The sequence below is a fragment of the Cherax quadricarinatus genome, chromosome 93 (assembly GCF_038502225.1).
Source record: "Cherax quadricarinatus isolate ZL_2023a chromosome 93, ASM3850222v1, whole genome shotgun sequence".
In the NCBI taxonomy this organism is placed as follows: Eukaryota; Metazoa; Arthropoda; class Malacostraca; order Decapoda; family Parastacidae; genus Cherax; species Cherax quadricarinatus.
In genome coordinates, this window is record NC_091384.1 from 672,058 (window position 1) to 688,753 (window position 16,696).

The window sequence follows — 16,696 nt, forward strand, 5'->3', positions numbered from 1 at the left end:
GCCAATTTCACGAAAATTAAAAAATATGACAATTTCAAAATAGGGTCCAGAATAAACAATTCAGACATTCCTGGCTCTAAAATAATATTTTCTTTGTACATCAGTCACCTCTCCAGGGCCCTCTGATATTACTCTGTTTTCTATTTTGAATTTTTTTCAAACAAAAAATAGAATATTTACTGTTATGCAGACTACTGCAATATTGTAATAATTGAGTAAATAATGTCAACCCATTCATGACTGCATATCAGAATGGCTACTTGGACATTTATTGGAAAATGACATCATTTATTTACTTTTGAACATCGGCAAAAATCAAATTTTTCCCCTACTTGGAGCTCCATTTCAAGGTTCTTTTCATAGTAAAACCAATCAAAATCACCTCTATTTCTATAATATGTTTTCCATTCTATCAAATGAGACCAAGAAAATGAGAATACAACCATAAATACTACATGAAAATAGACCACAAAAATCAGCATTTTAATGAAAAAAAAAAAGGTCGGAGTTTTTTTTTTCTCATCATGCACTGCGTGCTGCAGGATTTTTTATATGGTGTACACTGACCACGCAGACCCATTCTCTTACATGTGGGCCTACCAGCTTTCTCCTCCTTGATTTGAAGCCACTAGAATTTATGAGTATATATACGTCAAAAACGGTGGCTCGTAAGATGTATATATACGACCAAAACAGTCAAAGGGTTAAACTATGTACGTATAACATACCTAGGAGACAAAATACATTGGAAATCATAATGGAACAGAGTAGGATATAACAAATCAAGAGTTATGAGCAGAGGAGTGGGGAATTCTCAAGAATGTGCAATCTGAAGATAAATCTTATAATATGAATGATAATGTTAGAGTAAGATGCAGAGTACCAGAGTACAAATGTTTGTAACTTGTCAGTGAGGATTCTGTGCTACAATGGAACAGTGATGTTCCATGAATATATGAAAAGAAACTGATAAAGAAAAAGTATGAAATAAAATTGGACGAGATAAAGACTAAAAAACAGGCAGGCAGATATGGTTTATGAGTGCAAAGGAGAAAGTGCAATGCACATAAATAATGCATATGAAGTTATGCAATTAATAAGAGTGAGTGGAAGCAATTTGTTAAAAGGTTATTAACAAGCAACAAGTTGGCAATTTTACAGAATTTGACACCAGTTCTATGAAAAAGATTACTGTTGTAGTTATTCTTAGTGTGACAGTGGCTAGTGTTCATTGATGATACTGTACCATGTTTGGAAGGCATTATATAGTATTATGAAAAGTCAAATATTATTTGATGTTTTGAGCTATCTTCAATTTGAGAGACAATCCTGTCCTTGTGAATGTCTGCTCATCCCATCAAAGATGAAAATGAGGTAATAAGAAAATTATGATAATGGATATGTTGTGTATCTTTATATGTGTATGCTTCTAGACTGTTGTATTCTGAGCACCTCTGCAAAAACAGTGATAATGTGCGAGTGTGGTGAAAGTGTTGAATGATGATGAAAGTATTTTCTTTTTGGGGATTTTCTTTCTTTTTTGGGTCACCCTGCCTCGGTGGGAGACGGCCGACTTGTTGAGAGAAAAAAAAAAAAAAAAAAAAAAAAAACATATATATAAAGAACCAGATTATGATAACCTACATTACAACAGTCTATTGGTGCCACCACCCATTGGTACAGGAGGCTATGAAGTAAACTGAGTGAGGTGTTGCAGCAAAGGTACATTATCACTATAACAAATTTCACTTTATTATCTGTAGACAATTTTAAACAGGGGTGTTAATGTTGCAGTTTAAAAACTGTAGTGTAAAGCACCCTTCTGGCAAGACAGTGATGGAGTAAATGTTGGTGAAAGTTTTTCTTTTTCGGGCCACCCTGCCTTGGTGGGAATCGGCCAGTGTGATAAAAAAAAAAAAATTTAAATAGACCGGTAAACACTGGCAACACACTGTCTTTACCCACAATTATAAGTAGGGGTAAAAAGATGTTTTAAACACATAAGTGAGCTAGTATACAAGTAAAACTCACCTTGAGCAGATGACAAAACTCTGTCTGGATAGAGATCAGTGAGGAAGAGGGTATTAATCAGCGTTGATTTACCTAACCCACTTTCACCTATTCAGGGGAAAACAAAATTAAATGACAGATTTTTCTTCTAATTTTATAATCTCAGAAACAATGAAAATCAATACTGATTTCCAAAACAAGGCAAATAATATGATTAGCATGGTGACTAAGCCACATTTTATGATCTTTGGTTGTATTCTGAAGCCTTCAATAAATTACTGTAGTTGAATTTTGCAAAAAAAAATAAAATCTTTGGCAATAACTTCAGTGTGGACAAGCGATCCCAGTACAAAAAAATGTAAGAACAAATTTTGAACCGTCTCACTACTCTAGGACAGAGTAAAAATACATATTTAATGCAGCTTTTAACAATTAACAATAATGATATACTGTACATATATGTACATCAATGAGAGAGTTAACAAGCTGCAATTAGTCAGCAAGATGTCTGTAATTTTCTTAATAGCCAATACTATCTTTATAATCAGATGAAACGACTCACCTACAACCATTAAAGTGAACTCAAAGCCTCTCTTCACAGATTTACGGTGAATCTGATTTGGAAGATTGGCAAATCCAACATATCCTGGCATGTCTGGATTACTGAACTGCAAATTAAATGAAAAATTAAGTTTAACACAAAATTTTACAAACTAGGTAACTGATATTTTAGACTAAAAACCTCAATACTGTAACAAAGTTGTAACACTAACAAATTTAATTATGGTTAAGTATTCAGTAATAATAAATAATATATAATGTAATATTGTAACATAAAATACAAAATATACAGTATCTGTTGAAATTCACTGCTGTGACCCAACAAGGTCACCACTACCCACTGTGACCCAGCAAGGTCACCACTACCCACTGTGACCCAACAAGGTCACCACTACCCACTGTGACCCAACAAGGTCACCACTACCCACTGTGACCCAGCAAGGTCACCACTACCCACTGTGACCCAGCAAGGTCACCACTACCCACTGTGACCCAGCAAGGTCACCACTACCCACTGTGACCCAGCAAGGTCACCACTACCCACTGTGACCCAGCAAGGTCACCACTACCCACTGTGACCCAGCAAGGTCACCACTACCCACTGTGACCCAGCAAGGTCACCACTACCCACTGTGACCCAACAAGGTCACCACTACCCACTGTGACCCAACAAGGTCACCACTACCCACTGTGACCCAACAAGGTCACCACTACCCACTGTGACCCAACAAGGTCACCACTACCCACTCCTCGTACCGTATCAGTAGACATAACGTAACTCCCAAGAAGTGACCACTGAATCTAGTACAATAGATGTACTAGCTGGCCCTGGGTGGCACCTAGCACACGACAGATGTACTAGCTGGCCCTGGGTGGCACCTAGCACACGACAGATGTACTAGCTGGCCCTGGGTGGCACCTAGCACACGACAGATGTACTAGCTGGCCCTGGGTGGCACCTAGCACACGACAGATGTACTAGCTGGCCCTGGGTGGCACCTAGCACACGACAGATGTACTAGCTGGCCCTGGGTGGCACCTAGCACACGACAGATGTACTAGCTGGCCCTGGGTGGCACCTAGCACACGACAGATGTACTAGCTGGCCCTGGGTGGCACCTAGCACACGACAGATGTACTAGCTGGCCCTGGGTAGCACCTAGCACACGACAGATGTACTAGCTGGCCCTGGGTGGCACCTAGCACACGACAGATGTACTAGCTGGCCCTGGGTAGCACCTAGCACACGACAGATGTACTAGCTGGCCCTGGGTAGCACCTAGCACACGACAGATGTACTAGCTGGCCCTGGGTAGCACCTAGCACACGACAGGTGGCCCTGGGTAGCTGCTTGATGCACTAGGTAGCACTGGCTGGTAGCGTCTGATGATTCACTAAGTTGGTCTCATTTGTTGACAAACGGACACTCCAGTTCCTCCATCTCAAATTAGGAACTAACAAATATTTAATCACTTTCAGCGTGATAGCTGCAATTTTCACTTGTGGTGAACATGACTGGTGACTGCAGTGTGTTCCTCGCTGCATTTATTAATTGTAAACTGGGGTGTGTGTAAGAGAGTCGCTTTGGAGTTTGGGTTCTCATTTGGTGGAGTATAGATGGAGTGTTAGTGGGAGGGTGTGGCAGCTGCCTTCCCCTCCCTCCCACCTCCATGTTCACCACAGGGAGGGTGTGGTAGCTGCCTTCCCCTCCCTCCCTCCCACCTCCATGATCACCACAGGGAGGGTGTGGCAGCTGCCTTCCCCTCCCACCTCCATGTTCACCACAGAGAGGGTGTGGCAGCTGCCTTCCCCTCCCTCCCTCCCACCTCCATGTTCACCACAGGGAGGGTGTGGCAGCTGCCTTCCCCTCCCTCCCACCTCCATGTTCACCACAGGGAGGGTGTGGCAGCTGCCTTCCCCTCCCTCCCACCTCCATGTTCACCACAGGGAGGGTGTGGCAGCTGCCTTCCCCTCCCTCCCACCTCCATGTTCACCACAGGGAGGGTGTGGCAGCTGCCTTCCCCTCCCTCCCACCTCCATGTTCACCACAGGGAGGGTGTGGCAGCTGCCTTCCCCGCCCTCCTTCCAACCTCTATGTTCGCCACATGGAGTGTTAGTGGGAGGGTGTGGCAGCTGCCTTCCCCGCCCTCCTTCCAACTTCCATGTTCGCCACATGGAGTGTTAGTGGGAGGGTGTGGCAACTGTCTTCCCCTCCCTCCTTCCAACTTCCATGTTCGCCACATGGAGTGTTAGTGGGAGGGTGTGGCAACTGTCTTCCCCTCCCTCCTTCCAACTTCCATGTTCGCCACATGGAGTGTTAGTGGGAGGGTGTGGCAGCTGTCTTCCCCTCCCTCCTTCCAACCTCCATGTTCGCCACATGGAGTGTTAGTGGGAGGGAGTGGCAGCTGTCTTCCCTCTTTCCAACCTCCATGTTCGCCACATGGAGTGTTAGTGGAGGGTGTGGTAGCGTCCTTCCCCTCCCTCCCTCCCACCTCCATGTTCACCACATGGAGTGTTAGTGGAGGGTATGGTAGCTGCCTTCCCCTCCCTCCTTCCCACCTCCATGTTCACTGTCTGGAGTGTTAGTTGGAGGGTGTGGCAGCTGCCTTCCCCTCCCTCCCACCTCCATGTTCACCACAGGGAGGGTGTGGCAGCTGCCTTCCCCTCCCTCCCACCTCCATGTTCACCACAGGGAGGGTGTGGCAGCTGCCTTCCCCTCCCTCCCACCTCCATGTTCACCACAGGGAGGGTGTGGCAGCTGCCTTCCCCGCCCTCCTTCCAACCTCTATGTTCGCCACATGGAGTGTTAGTGGGAGGGTGTGGCAGCTGCCTTCCCCGCCCTCCTTCCAACTTCCATGTTCGCCACATGGAGTGTTAGTGGGAGGGTGTGGCAACTGTCTTCCCCTCCCTCCTTCCAACTTCCATGTTCGCCACATGGAGTGTTAGTGGGAGGGTGTGGCAGCTGTCTTCCCCTCCCTCCTTCCAACCTCCATGTTCGCCACATGGAGTGTTAGTGGGAGGGTGTGGCAACTGTCTTCCCCTCCCTCCTTCCAACTTCCATGTTCGCCACATGGAGTGTTAGTGGGAGGGTGTGGCAGCTGTCTTCCCCTCCCTCCTTCCAACCTCCATGTTCGCCACATGGAGTGTTAGTGGGAGGGAGTGGCAGCTGTCTTCCCTCTTTCCAACCTCCATGTTCGCCACATGGAGTGTTAGTGGAGGGTGTGGTAGCGTCCTTCCCCTCCCTCCCTCCCACCTCCATGTTCACCACATGGAGTGTTAGTGGAGGGTATGGTAGCTGCCTTCCCCTCCCTCCTTCCCACCTCCATGTTCACCACATGGAGTGTTAGTTGGAGGGTGTGGCAGCTGCCTTCCCCTCCCTCCCATCTCCATGTTCACCACAAGGAGTGTTAGTGGGAGGGCGAGGCCGCTGCCACACCCTCCCACCTTCACATGTTCCAACTTCTTGTTCACCTGGTGAGTGCTGGGGCTCACTCTCGCCTCCACCTCAAGTTCTCGAGTTTAGTTTAATATGTTTATTATGCACCCTATACCCATACTGTGGGCGGTAGTCAAAAGATTACAGAGGTACATAATGGGTCCAGGGACTGGATTCCAAAGTTTTGATAGCTGAGCAAGTTACAAAGGTAATGAACTAGATCTGGTCACAATCGTGACCAAGTACAAAGGTAATGAGCTCCAGGTAGAGTTGGTCACACTCATGACTAATTACAAAGGTAATGAACTAGATCTGGTTACGATAATGAGAACTGACAAAGGTAAAGAGCTCCAGGTAGAGCTAGTTACAATCATGACAAGTTTCAAAGGTAAAGAATCGTGAACACATGATTACAGTCATGAACAATTTTCAGAGTAATGATCAGTTAACAAACATTGTAGGGAATTCATCCATTGCTACCAGGTCGGTTGCCGTGTTCCTCCCTTAAGTCAGTGTGACCTGACCTGACTAGGTTGGGTGCATTGGCTTAAGCCGGTAGGAGACTTGGACTTGCCTCGCATGAGCCAGTAGGCCTGCTGCAGTGTTCCTTCGTTCTTATGTTCTTCTTATGTTCTTAACAGGCGTTGCTAGGTGCCTGTCCTTCCTCGGCAGGACAGCCAGACAGCCATTGCAAACAGCAGCAAGTTGCCCCGGGATCTGTTGTTTGCAGGAGCACCATCGACCCTCCCCAAGAGGTCGAAGAAGCCAGCGACTCCTCTAGCAGCCCAAGGGAGAGCCTCCCTGGAGACGCGTCAACGTCCTGGTGGACGCCAAGTTGATTGAAGATCCCAGGCCCTCTGTAAAGGTAAAGGCGCGACAGCTGTCACCTATGTCTGCTGGGAGGGGCTGTTGATTGTTGCCACGTGGAGCCCTCCGGGTGCCCAGACACCCACCGTGTGCACGTATGTTGAAGATGAATGGTTCAAAGAACCGACACGTTGTTAAATTAGACACATGTTCAACTCTTGGATATCTTTATTGATACCCAAGAGTTGCACATGTGCCTAATTTAACAACGTATGTTGAAGCTTGAGGAATTGAGTGCACACTACCTGTGGCACACCTGACAGCTGCCTTGCGGTCGAACTCCACGGTGCTGTTCCTGCAGTGCCATCGTTCTCGAGAAGCAACATAAGTCACAATACCTTGCCTGGCTGGCTACAACAATACCCTGCCTGGCTGGCTGCAAAAATACCCTGCCTGCCTAGTTGCAACAATACCCTGCCTGACTGGCTGCAACAATACCCTGCCTGGCTGGCTGCACCACTACCCTGCCTGCCTGGTTACTGACACCACTACCCTGCCTGCCTGGTTACTGACACCACTACCCTGCCTGTATGGCTGCAATAATACCCTGCCTGGCTGGCTGCAACAATACCCTGCCTGACTGGCTGCAACAATACCCTGCCTGACTGGCTGCAACAAGATCGATCCTCCGTCCCCCTAGCAGGAAACAAATCCTGCTCTAGCAGCTAGGTGTTATGTGACATTTAACTAGGTCCTTTTCTGTTGTGAGCTGAACACCGCACCAGTCAGCCACCTTAACAAACACATTATAAAACACGGAAACAATACTCATTCCTTATAAAGGAGTGTCTTGAAGCTGAAAGGCTCTTGATTCAAGGACTTTGATTCACCCTCCTCTTCCCTAGCTCAAACCATATTACCTCTCATTCTCCAGGCTTTGTATGACTCTTGTGAGTTTAGCGCTACCCATTATTATTATTATTATTATTATTATTATTATTATTATTATTATTATTATATTAATATTATTATTATTATCATCATCATTTCATCAAACCAGCCATCTCCCACCGAGGTAAGGCGACCCACCCCCCAAAAAAAAAGAAGAAACAGTTACGCCATCGTTCACACCATCACTGACTTGCTAGAGGGGCACTGATACTACAGTCTCAAACAACAAATATCCCCACCCATCCTTCAGAGTGCCAGCACTGTACTTGCCACCTCCAGGACTGTAACATCCTCACCATCCTTCAGAGTGCCAGCACTGTACTTGCCACCTCCAGGACTGTAACAACCTCACCATCCTTCAGAGTGCCAGCACTGTACTTGCCACCTCCAGGACTGTAACATCCTCACCATCCTTCAGAGTGCCAGCACTGTACTTGCCACCTCCAGGACTGTAACAACCTCACCATCCTTCAGAGTGCCAGCACTGTACTTGCCACCTCCAGGACTCAACAACAACAATAATAATAAGTGAGGGTTGCAAGGGTACATACAATAATCAAGGTAAGAGAAGTAGATACAGAAGAGAGAATGTGAAGTCAGGTCTAGGTTAGTGTTGTATCATGTTACAGTGACAAGTCTTCACGTTACAGTCACAAGTCTTCACGCTGAGTGAGTCAGTCAGGCCAGGGTACACTTTCATAACAAAATTAAACAAAAAATAACATTAAATATATATATAATGTTGAGAGCAGTCAGCATCCCAGGTTAACTTAGGTCAATATACATCTGTGTGTGACCCATACTTTTAGCGCTTAATTTGATTATATTATTACCCAGCTTTTTTGAGGATATAATAATAAGGTAAATAAACAACTTTTGAATATTGCTGTTATAAATCTTTACAATGTTTTTAAATACATTATTACAGACATACAAAATGATGCCGTGATACTGGTGATGGGCTCTTATTCCAAGAAACTGGAGCTATTCTCATCTTCCTTCTACCAAGCCTGATTACCTCTATTAACAGACGCACTATGATTCCTACGGGTTTAACGCTTCACTATGACTAAAACAAAATTCATAAATACCTGAAAAGTGCTACAAAAATTTTACTCTAGGAAAAATCATGGGCGTGCACCTTCCCTGGGCGTGCACCTTCCCTGGGCGTGCACCTTCCATGGGCGTGCACCTTCCCTGGGCGTGCACCTTCCCTGGGCGTGCACCTTCCATGGGCGTGCACCTTCCATGGGCGTGCACCTTCCCTGGGCGTGCACCTTCCATGGGCGTGCACCTTCCATGGGCGTGCACCTTCCCTGGGCGTGCACCTTCCCTGGGCGTGCACCTTCCCTGGGCGTGCACCTTCCATGGGCGTGCACCTTCCATGGGCGTGCACCTTCCCTGGGCGTGCACCTTCCATGGGCGTGCACCTTCCATGGGCGTGCACCTTCCATGGGCGTGCACCTTTCATGGGCGTGCACCTTCCCTGGGCGTGCACCTTCCATGGGCGTGCACCTTCCATGGGCGTGCACCTTCCCTGGGCGTGCACCTTCCCTGGGGGTGCACCTTCCATGGGCGTGCACCTTCCCTGGGCGTGCACCTTCCCTGGGCGTGCACCTTCCCTGGGCGTGCACCTTCCATGGGCGTGCACCTTCCATGGGCGTGCACCTTCCATGGGCGTGCACCTTCCATGGGCGTGCACCTTCCATGGGCGTGCACCTTCCCTGGGCGTGCACCTTCCCTGGACGTGCACCTTCCCTGGGCGTGCACCTTCCCTGGGCGTGCACCTTCCCTGGGCGTGCACCTTCCCTGGACGTGCACCTTCCCTGGGCGTGCACCTTCCATGGGCGTGCACCTTCCGTGGGCGTGCACCTTCCATGGGCGTGCACCTTCCATGGGCGTGCACCTTCCCTGGACGTGCACCTTCCATGGGCGTGCATCTTCCCTGGGCATGCACCTTCCATGGGCGCGCACCTTCCCTGGGCGTGCACCTTCCATGGACGCGCACCTTCCATGGGCGTGCACCTTCCCTGGACGTGCACCTTCCATGGGCGTGCATCTTCCCTGGGCATGCACCTTCCCTGGGCGCGCACCTTCCCTGGGCGTGCACCTTCCATGGGCGTGCACCTTCCATGGGCGTGCACCTTCCCTGGGCGTGCACCTTCCATGGGCGTGCACCTTCCCTGGGCGTGCACCTTCCCTGGGCGTGCACCTTCCCTGGGCGTGCACCTTCCATGGGCGTGCACCTTCCCTGGGCATGCACCTTCCATGGGCGCGCACCTTCCCTGGGCGTGCACCTTCCCTGGGCGTGCACCTTCCATGGGCGTGCACCTTCCATGGGCGTGCACCTTCCATGGGCGTGCACCTTCCATGGGCGCGCACCTTCCCTGGGCGTGCACCTTCCCTGGGCGTGCACCTTCCCTGGGCGTGCACCTTCCATGGGCGTGCACCTTCCATGGGCGTGCACCTTCCCTGGGCGTGCACCTTCCCTGGGCGTGCACCTTCCCTGGGCGTGCACCTTCCCTGGGCGTGCACCTTCCGCTGCCATTTAACGTCACAGATCTTAATTACAATAACAACTTGTTGACTGCCACGCTGCAAAATACACTTGGGAACAAATAAATTTAGTTGTTTCTAACAATAAGATGGGAGCCATTATGGTGAGGTTGAGGTACTGGGAAGATGGAGGTAATATTTAGTTTATGTACTGGAAGGAAATCAACCGAAGTTTGGTTGGTTAATGGGGGTTTGAAGCCTATCTACTAAACAAGAATACTTTAATACCTACAGTAGGTATTACACTGGCAGTATTTAATACTGAGAAACATGTACCTCTCAGTGTACATTATCTTGTTGCTTACACTGACAGGTTGGGCAGTATATCAGGTGTTTTGGGGGTCAACGCCCCCGAAACCCGGTCCATGACCAGTCCTCGTGGTGAGTCAGGGCTTGATTAACCAGGCTGTTACTGCTGGCCGCACGCAAACCGACGTACGAACCACAGCTCGGCAATATAATGTCATGAAACAGGAAGTTTCCTGATGCGGCTCTTAGTTATATGACGACCCACAGCTGGAGCTTTTAGTCATCTGGCTGAGGCCTTCCACTGGCTTACCGGTCCACCCCTTTAAAAATTATGGTCATGATTATAACCTATTCCCCTTCCTAATACGTGATCATCTCGGCTGGTCAGGAACTGACTATATCTAAGTCAATATTCAACATTAGACTTATGGAAGCAAGAAACTTGAACTGATGCCATGAACAGTCATGGTATTGTATTTAAATAACAACATGAATGTATTTATTTCAACAACTTTCATAGCTGATATCATCAGTTATTCACACTAATGTTAGGAAGAAACTTACATTATTAACTAATATAAAATACAAAGAACATTTAAGTATTTTTTTACGATTTAAAATAACAGTGAATGTTAAGATGGCGGGAGTTTGTGTCGTGACTAGTGTGATGCTCTCCATTATCTCACCTTAATTCTACGTTTACTAGCAAGTGAGATGAATTAGCATCACAGTGTTTATACCAGCAATGCTACAAGACAACCTGCAGAGAATGTTACATAGTAGTTTTGCTGGATTAAGGCAGGAGAGCTGTACACCAGATTGTTGGTCTGGCATCAACCCTCATGATCCAAGGTAATTACTTCATCTTTCACTTCACATACGTTAATTAACCAATTTTAGACTTTGTCAAGAACCTCTGGTAAAGTGTCTTATTTCCCTTGTGAACTGTTGATCTCCCCCAGGATGCTACCCACAACAGTGTCTTATTTCGCTTGTGAACTGTTGATCTCCCCCAGGATGCTACCCACAAGTGTCTTATTTCCCTTGTGAACTGTTGATCTCCCCCAGGATGCTACCCACAACAGTGTCTTATTTCCCTTGTGAACTGTTGATCTCCCCCAGGATGCTACCCACAAGTGTCTTATTTCCATTGTGAACTGTTAATCTCCCCCAGGATGCTACCCACAACAGTGTCTTATTTCCATTGTGAACTGTTGATCTCCCCCAGGATGCTACCCACAAGTGTCTTATTTCCCTTGTGAACTGTTGATCTCCCCCAGGATGCTACCCACAACAGTGTCTTATTTCCATTGTGAACTGTTGATCTCCCCCAGGATGCTACCCACAAGTGTCTTATTTCCCTTGTGAACTGTTGATCTCCCCCAGGATGCTACCCACAACAGTGTCTTATTTCGCTTGTGAACTGTTGATCTCCCCCAGGATGCTACCCACAAGTGTCTTATTTCCCTTGTGAACTGTTGATCTCCCCCAGGATGCTACCCACAACAGTGTCTTATTTCCCTTGTGAACTGTTGATCTCCCCCAGGATGCTACCCACAAGTGTCTTATTTCCATTGTGAACTGTTAATCTCCCCCAGGATGCTACCCACAACAGTGTCTTATTTCCATTGTGAACTGTTGATCTCCCCCAGGATGCTACCCACAAGTGTCTTATTTCCCTTGTGAACTGTTGATCTCCCCCAGGATGCTACCCACAACAGTGTCTTATTTCCATTGTGAACTGTTGATCTCCCCCAGGATGCTACCCACAAGTGTCTTATTTCCCTTGTGAACTGTTGATCTCCCCCAGGATGCTACCCACAACAGTGTCTTATTTCGCTTGTGAACTGTTGATCTCCCCCAGGATGCTACCCACAAGTGTCTTATTTCCCTTGTGAACTGTTGATCTCCCCCAGGATGCTACCCACAACAGTGTCTTATTTCCCTTGTGAACTGTTGATCTCCCCCAGGATGCTACCCACAAGTGTCTTATTTCCATTGTGAACTGTTAATCTCCCCCAGGATGCTACCCACAACAGTGTCTTATTTCCATTGTGAACTGTTGATCTCCCCCAGGATGCTACCCACAAGTGTCTTATTTCCCTTGTGAACTGTTGATCTCCCCCAGGATGCTACCCACAACAGTGTCTTATTTCCATTGTGAACTGTTGATCTCCCCCAGGATGCTACCCACAAGTGTCTTATTTCCCTTGTGAACTGTTGATCTCCCCCAGGATGCTACCCACAACAGTGTCTTATTTCCATTGTGAACTGTTGATCTCCCCCAGGATGCTACCCACAACAGTGGACTAACAGAGGTAAACTTATTTACTGCAGATGTAAGGAAACATGTTTTTACCCTCAGTGAGTGAACCTAGACGTGCTGAGTCCCAAAACAAATTTATTATTGTGGTTAATATGTTCCAAAATGAAAATTTGCGCAATAAATAAAAAATAAGTTCTGATGGGTGGATCCAGGGAGGCTTTGTTCCTCTTCATGTGCGATATTTAAACATTCCTTTTTTTTTTTTACCAAAATATTCTTTTTGATTTGCATTGTTATTACTCATTACAGTTACTATTATATGAAAATTTGACAATTAAAATTGCTAATTCAATGGGAGATACCCATTACTTCGGATCAAGCTTGATTGCCACCTATTCGACGAGTTTAGCGCTCTCCATCATAGTAATAATAATTGGTAACGAAGCATGCTAAGAGGTTACCCAGTAATCTTGACATATATTCACATTAAAATACTCTTGTTACTAAATATATAATGTACAGTTGGTGGTAAGGTTGCATTCAGTGACTGATCGTGTAGTCGATAGGCTTGAACCCCAATAAAGAGGTGAAGAAAGATGCAAATTAGGCGCCTGTCTCTTAAGGCTCATAACTGTCTCGTCGAGTGTCATGCTGGGATACAAAATACAAATAACATCTTAGACCATGTATAAACTTGGAAGCAAATAGAGCCAGAGAGATGCTGATAATATTTCTTTACAGAGTGGTGGAAGAATGAAATGCATTGTAAGAGGTACAAGATACTACAATTAAAACAGTGAATATGGATGGCCTTTGGAAATATGGAACAATATGAGTTTCTCTGCTGTTGTACAGTAGCTACAAATAATTACAAATAGGTACAGTAATTACTCCAGCGGAGGCAGTGTCATACGAGAGGTGACAGCTACAAGAGCAATAGGGACTTCACTGCACACACCTGGAGTGACAAATGAAACATGAGACTAAGTAATTTGTTAGTAACTACATTTTGCAGATTTGAATGGAAACCTAGCCAGATCTAACCTAATTTCTAGTTACTAATCGTTTATATGAGGAAGGGGGATCTCCATATGAAAGGCGCCTTAATACTGATAAGAGACTCTTGATCCAAGAAACTAGACTTATCCTCCCTTCCCTTTAATCAAAGCTGATGGCCTCTCATTCCCAGGCGCCATATACCCCCTTCGAGTTCTGCGCTTCCTCTGATAAAAATTAAGGGTATTGCCGTGGTGCCGGTAATTCGCTCTTGATCCCTTTAGATCAAATTTGATTACCTCCCATTCTCCAGGTGCTGTATGATCCCTAAGGGATCATACAGCTTCTCTATGCTGATAATGAAAATACTTAAACATATCTAAATACCTGTAAAACTGTGGGTAAATTTATCATTTGAATTTGATGCAAGACCTGTATCACAAGAGGGTAGAAGGTGCAGATATAACACGAGAGAAACTGCATGATGTCATAACTACATCATGTTAGTTGAGAACATGCATATCAAAACCCAGAAATAAACTCTCAAGTCATTTACAACTAATACCAGGTAAGTTTATTACGTGCTTGTTGTAAGCAACTTTATTCAAATTAAGAATTCACAACTACGTGTATATAGCAGTATTAAAAATAGCTGATGTGGTGTCGAAATATAATTTTATGGAAACTTCTTTATGACTATTTGTGAAGACAGTCTTTTAATAAAATAAAAGTAAGATGCAAATAATACGTGAGAAAGCTGACCTCAGCAAAGATCGGTGCTGGGCTTGAGGGCAGGGAGGTGGGTGCATTTGGTCGTCGTCTTGTGAAGAACATTGTGGTGGGTAGTGACATGTCGTGCAGACTCAAACGAACATAACTTGCCTCATTATCTGGCCTAGAATATTTTATTAGGTTACATATCCTGTCATTATAACACCGTAGTGTATGAAAGACTTGTGTTCATTAAATGTATGAACCTTAAACCAACACAATGAAGAATAAAAGCACAATACCGTGACTGGAACAAAACAGATAACCTGCATATAGGAGACTGAAGCTAAGACGACGTTTCGGTCCGACTTGGACCATTTAACTAGTCACAGTAATTGGTTAATGGTCCAAGCTGTACCAAAACATCGTTACAAGTTTCAGTCTACTTTGTGCTGGTCATAAAATGAAGGAAGGACTATCATACCTCAGCGAGTGTGTGAGAACTTTCATTATCTTGCAAAACCCGTGTTATCAGCAGTTTAGAATTTAGAACTGAAACAGTAATTGTGAAACTCACTGGATTTATTACTATTTTTAATATTCATAGTAGTACAGTGAATTTATTAAGAGACAAGACACTAATATATAACCAGTAGTAGTTTGTAAGTAGCCTACATGTAATTCTTAATTTCAAAGTTCCTTGGTATTCAGATAGAGAAGTGACATTAGCAACTAACTCACATTTCTCCTGGACATCTATCACAAAATACAACATTAAGAGCTATATGGAAACTTGTGGTTTTTCTAAGTTTCCATTTTATTTTTCTAGTGTATTCAGTTAGATAAGTGTAACAATATAGGGGAAACATTAATTTATATAATTTACCCATCGGTGGTTACAATCGTAGAAGCATCAAACAATTTGGTCAGTTTCCGTAATTAAAACTAGTATGCCTTATGATCAGATGTGATCTATAAGTTATATCTCTTCCTAGACAAATGCATCTTCAAACTTTTCTTTGCAGGCCACACCTATGTTTAATAAATAAAGGTTTTATTTTTATAATTTCCCGTTGAGGGTGGTAAATATGGTCCAACGGGTGGTCCTCTGTAATCTTCCTATTAAAAGTTAAGTACCAAGATAACCTGTTGTTTTAACATGGAGTATTTTCCAAACATGCTGGTGAGGCTGCATCAGCGTGAGATAATTTTCAGCACAGAAGAACCCGTAAGGGTTTATCACTTATAATAAAGTAGCTGCATTTGTAGAACTTTGGGGATAGCTCTTGTTAACCTTGATAGTGGGATGTGCCTCGTCAAGTCGAAAAAGATGAACTATACCATTGGTAAATCAAATTGTTTCTAGTGGTTCTTGTCAAACATATACGTATATAGCCAGTTGTTCTTGTAGCTTCTTAATGGAGAGAGTATTAAATAAAAAGCTCCAGGAGTCAAAGAACTACAATTAGAACATTGACCTTTTTTGTTTGTTTGGGAGCTGCTCTCTCAGTGTCACTATTGAAGATATAACAAGGAGATCTGACATGTTACTACAGTCGTAACTCTCAAATAACTGTAGTAGGCTGCTTATGGAATATTCAGACACCTAAAAGTGGCATGTAAGAATTTATTAATCGATAATGCAGTTTAAAAAATGTGGATAGGCTTACCTAGATTCTGAAGGTATTTTAGTAACATCCGTTACTAGGCAGAACTAGATACAATTGAAAACAAAAATGGAGGGGCAAGAAGAAGCTCCTCTCCTCAAACAGTATTTAACAATAATGGCAGCTGAATATACCGGAAATACTTATCAAAGGTTAGCGGTTGTATTAAATTAAGTATTTATTTAGTGACGTATTAATGTGTAAGGAGACTTATTTACAATCTGTTACTAAATATCAGAGAATGTGTTATTAAATGCAGGTGCTTATTGAATAGCTGAAGAACAATTAAAGAAACTGATGAGTTAAGAAGCTTCAAAACCTATATAACAACTGTTGGTTTCCGGAGGTTGTAGCCCAACCCTCTCACTGCCAGAGTCTATCTTACATGAAGGAACATATTAATATGTCGGATTTTAATATTGGTCGTAAGCCGTTCAGGAGGTTGGGTTCTACAATCCTGGAAGTATAATTTATTATCATTATCAG

The 16,696-nt window shown here is 44.9% G+C and overlaps 2 protein-coding genes across 8 annotated transcripts in view; one reads left to right on the plus strand and one right to left on the minus strand.

Annotated features, from left to right (window-relative positions):
* Septin1 (Septin 1) overlaps nt 1-16,696 on the minus strand; it is an 88,095-nt gene that overhangs the window by 32,968 nt on the left and 38,431 nt on the right. For 2 of the 7 annotated variants that reach the window (XM_053798055.2, XM_053798054.2), the window contains exons 3-4: nt 2,573-2,678; nt 2,032-2,118 (exon numbers count right to left, since the gene is read on the minus strand). In XM_053798055.2, coding sequence (XP_053654030.1) covers nt 2,032-2,118; nt 2,573-2,678 — 193 coding nt within the window. Of the gene's footprint in view, nt 1-2,031; nt 2,119-2,572; nt 2,679-3,327; nt 4,009-4,044; nt 4,132-14,594; nt 14,728-15,027; nt 15,069-16,213; nt 16,322-16,696 lie in introns of those variants that run through there. The other 5 variants (XM_053798057.2, XM_053798053.2, XM_053798056.2 and 2 more) reach the window with 5 other exon arrangements.
* LOC128703411 (beta-1,4-glucuronyltransferase 1) overlaps nt 10,285-16,696 on the plus strand; it is a 95,093-nt gene continuing 88,681 nt past the window's right edge. The window contains exon 1 of the mRNA XM_053798052.2: nt 10,285-11,422. The gene's annotated coding sequence lies outside the window, so the exon portion shown is untranslated. The remainder of the gene's footprint in view (nt 11,423-16,696) is intronic.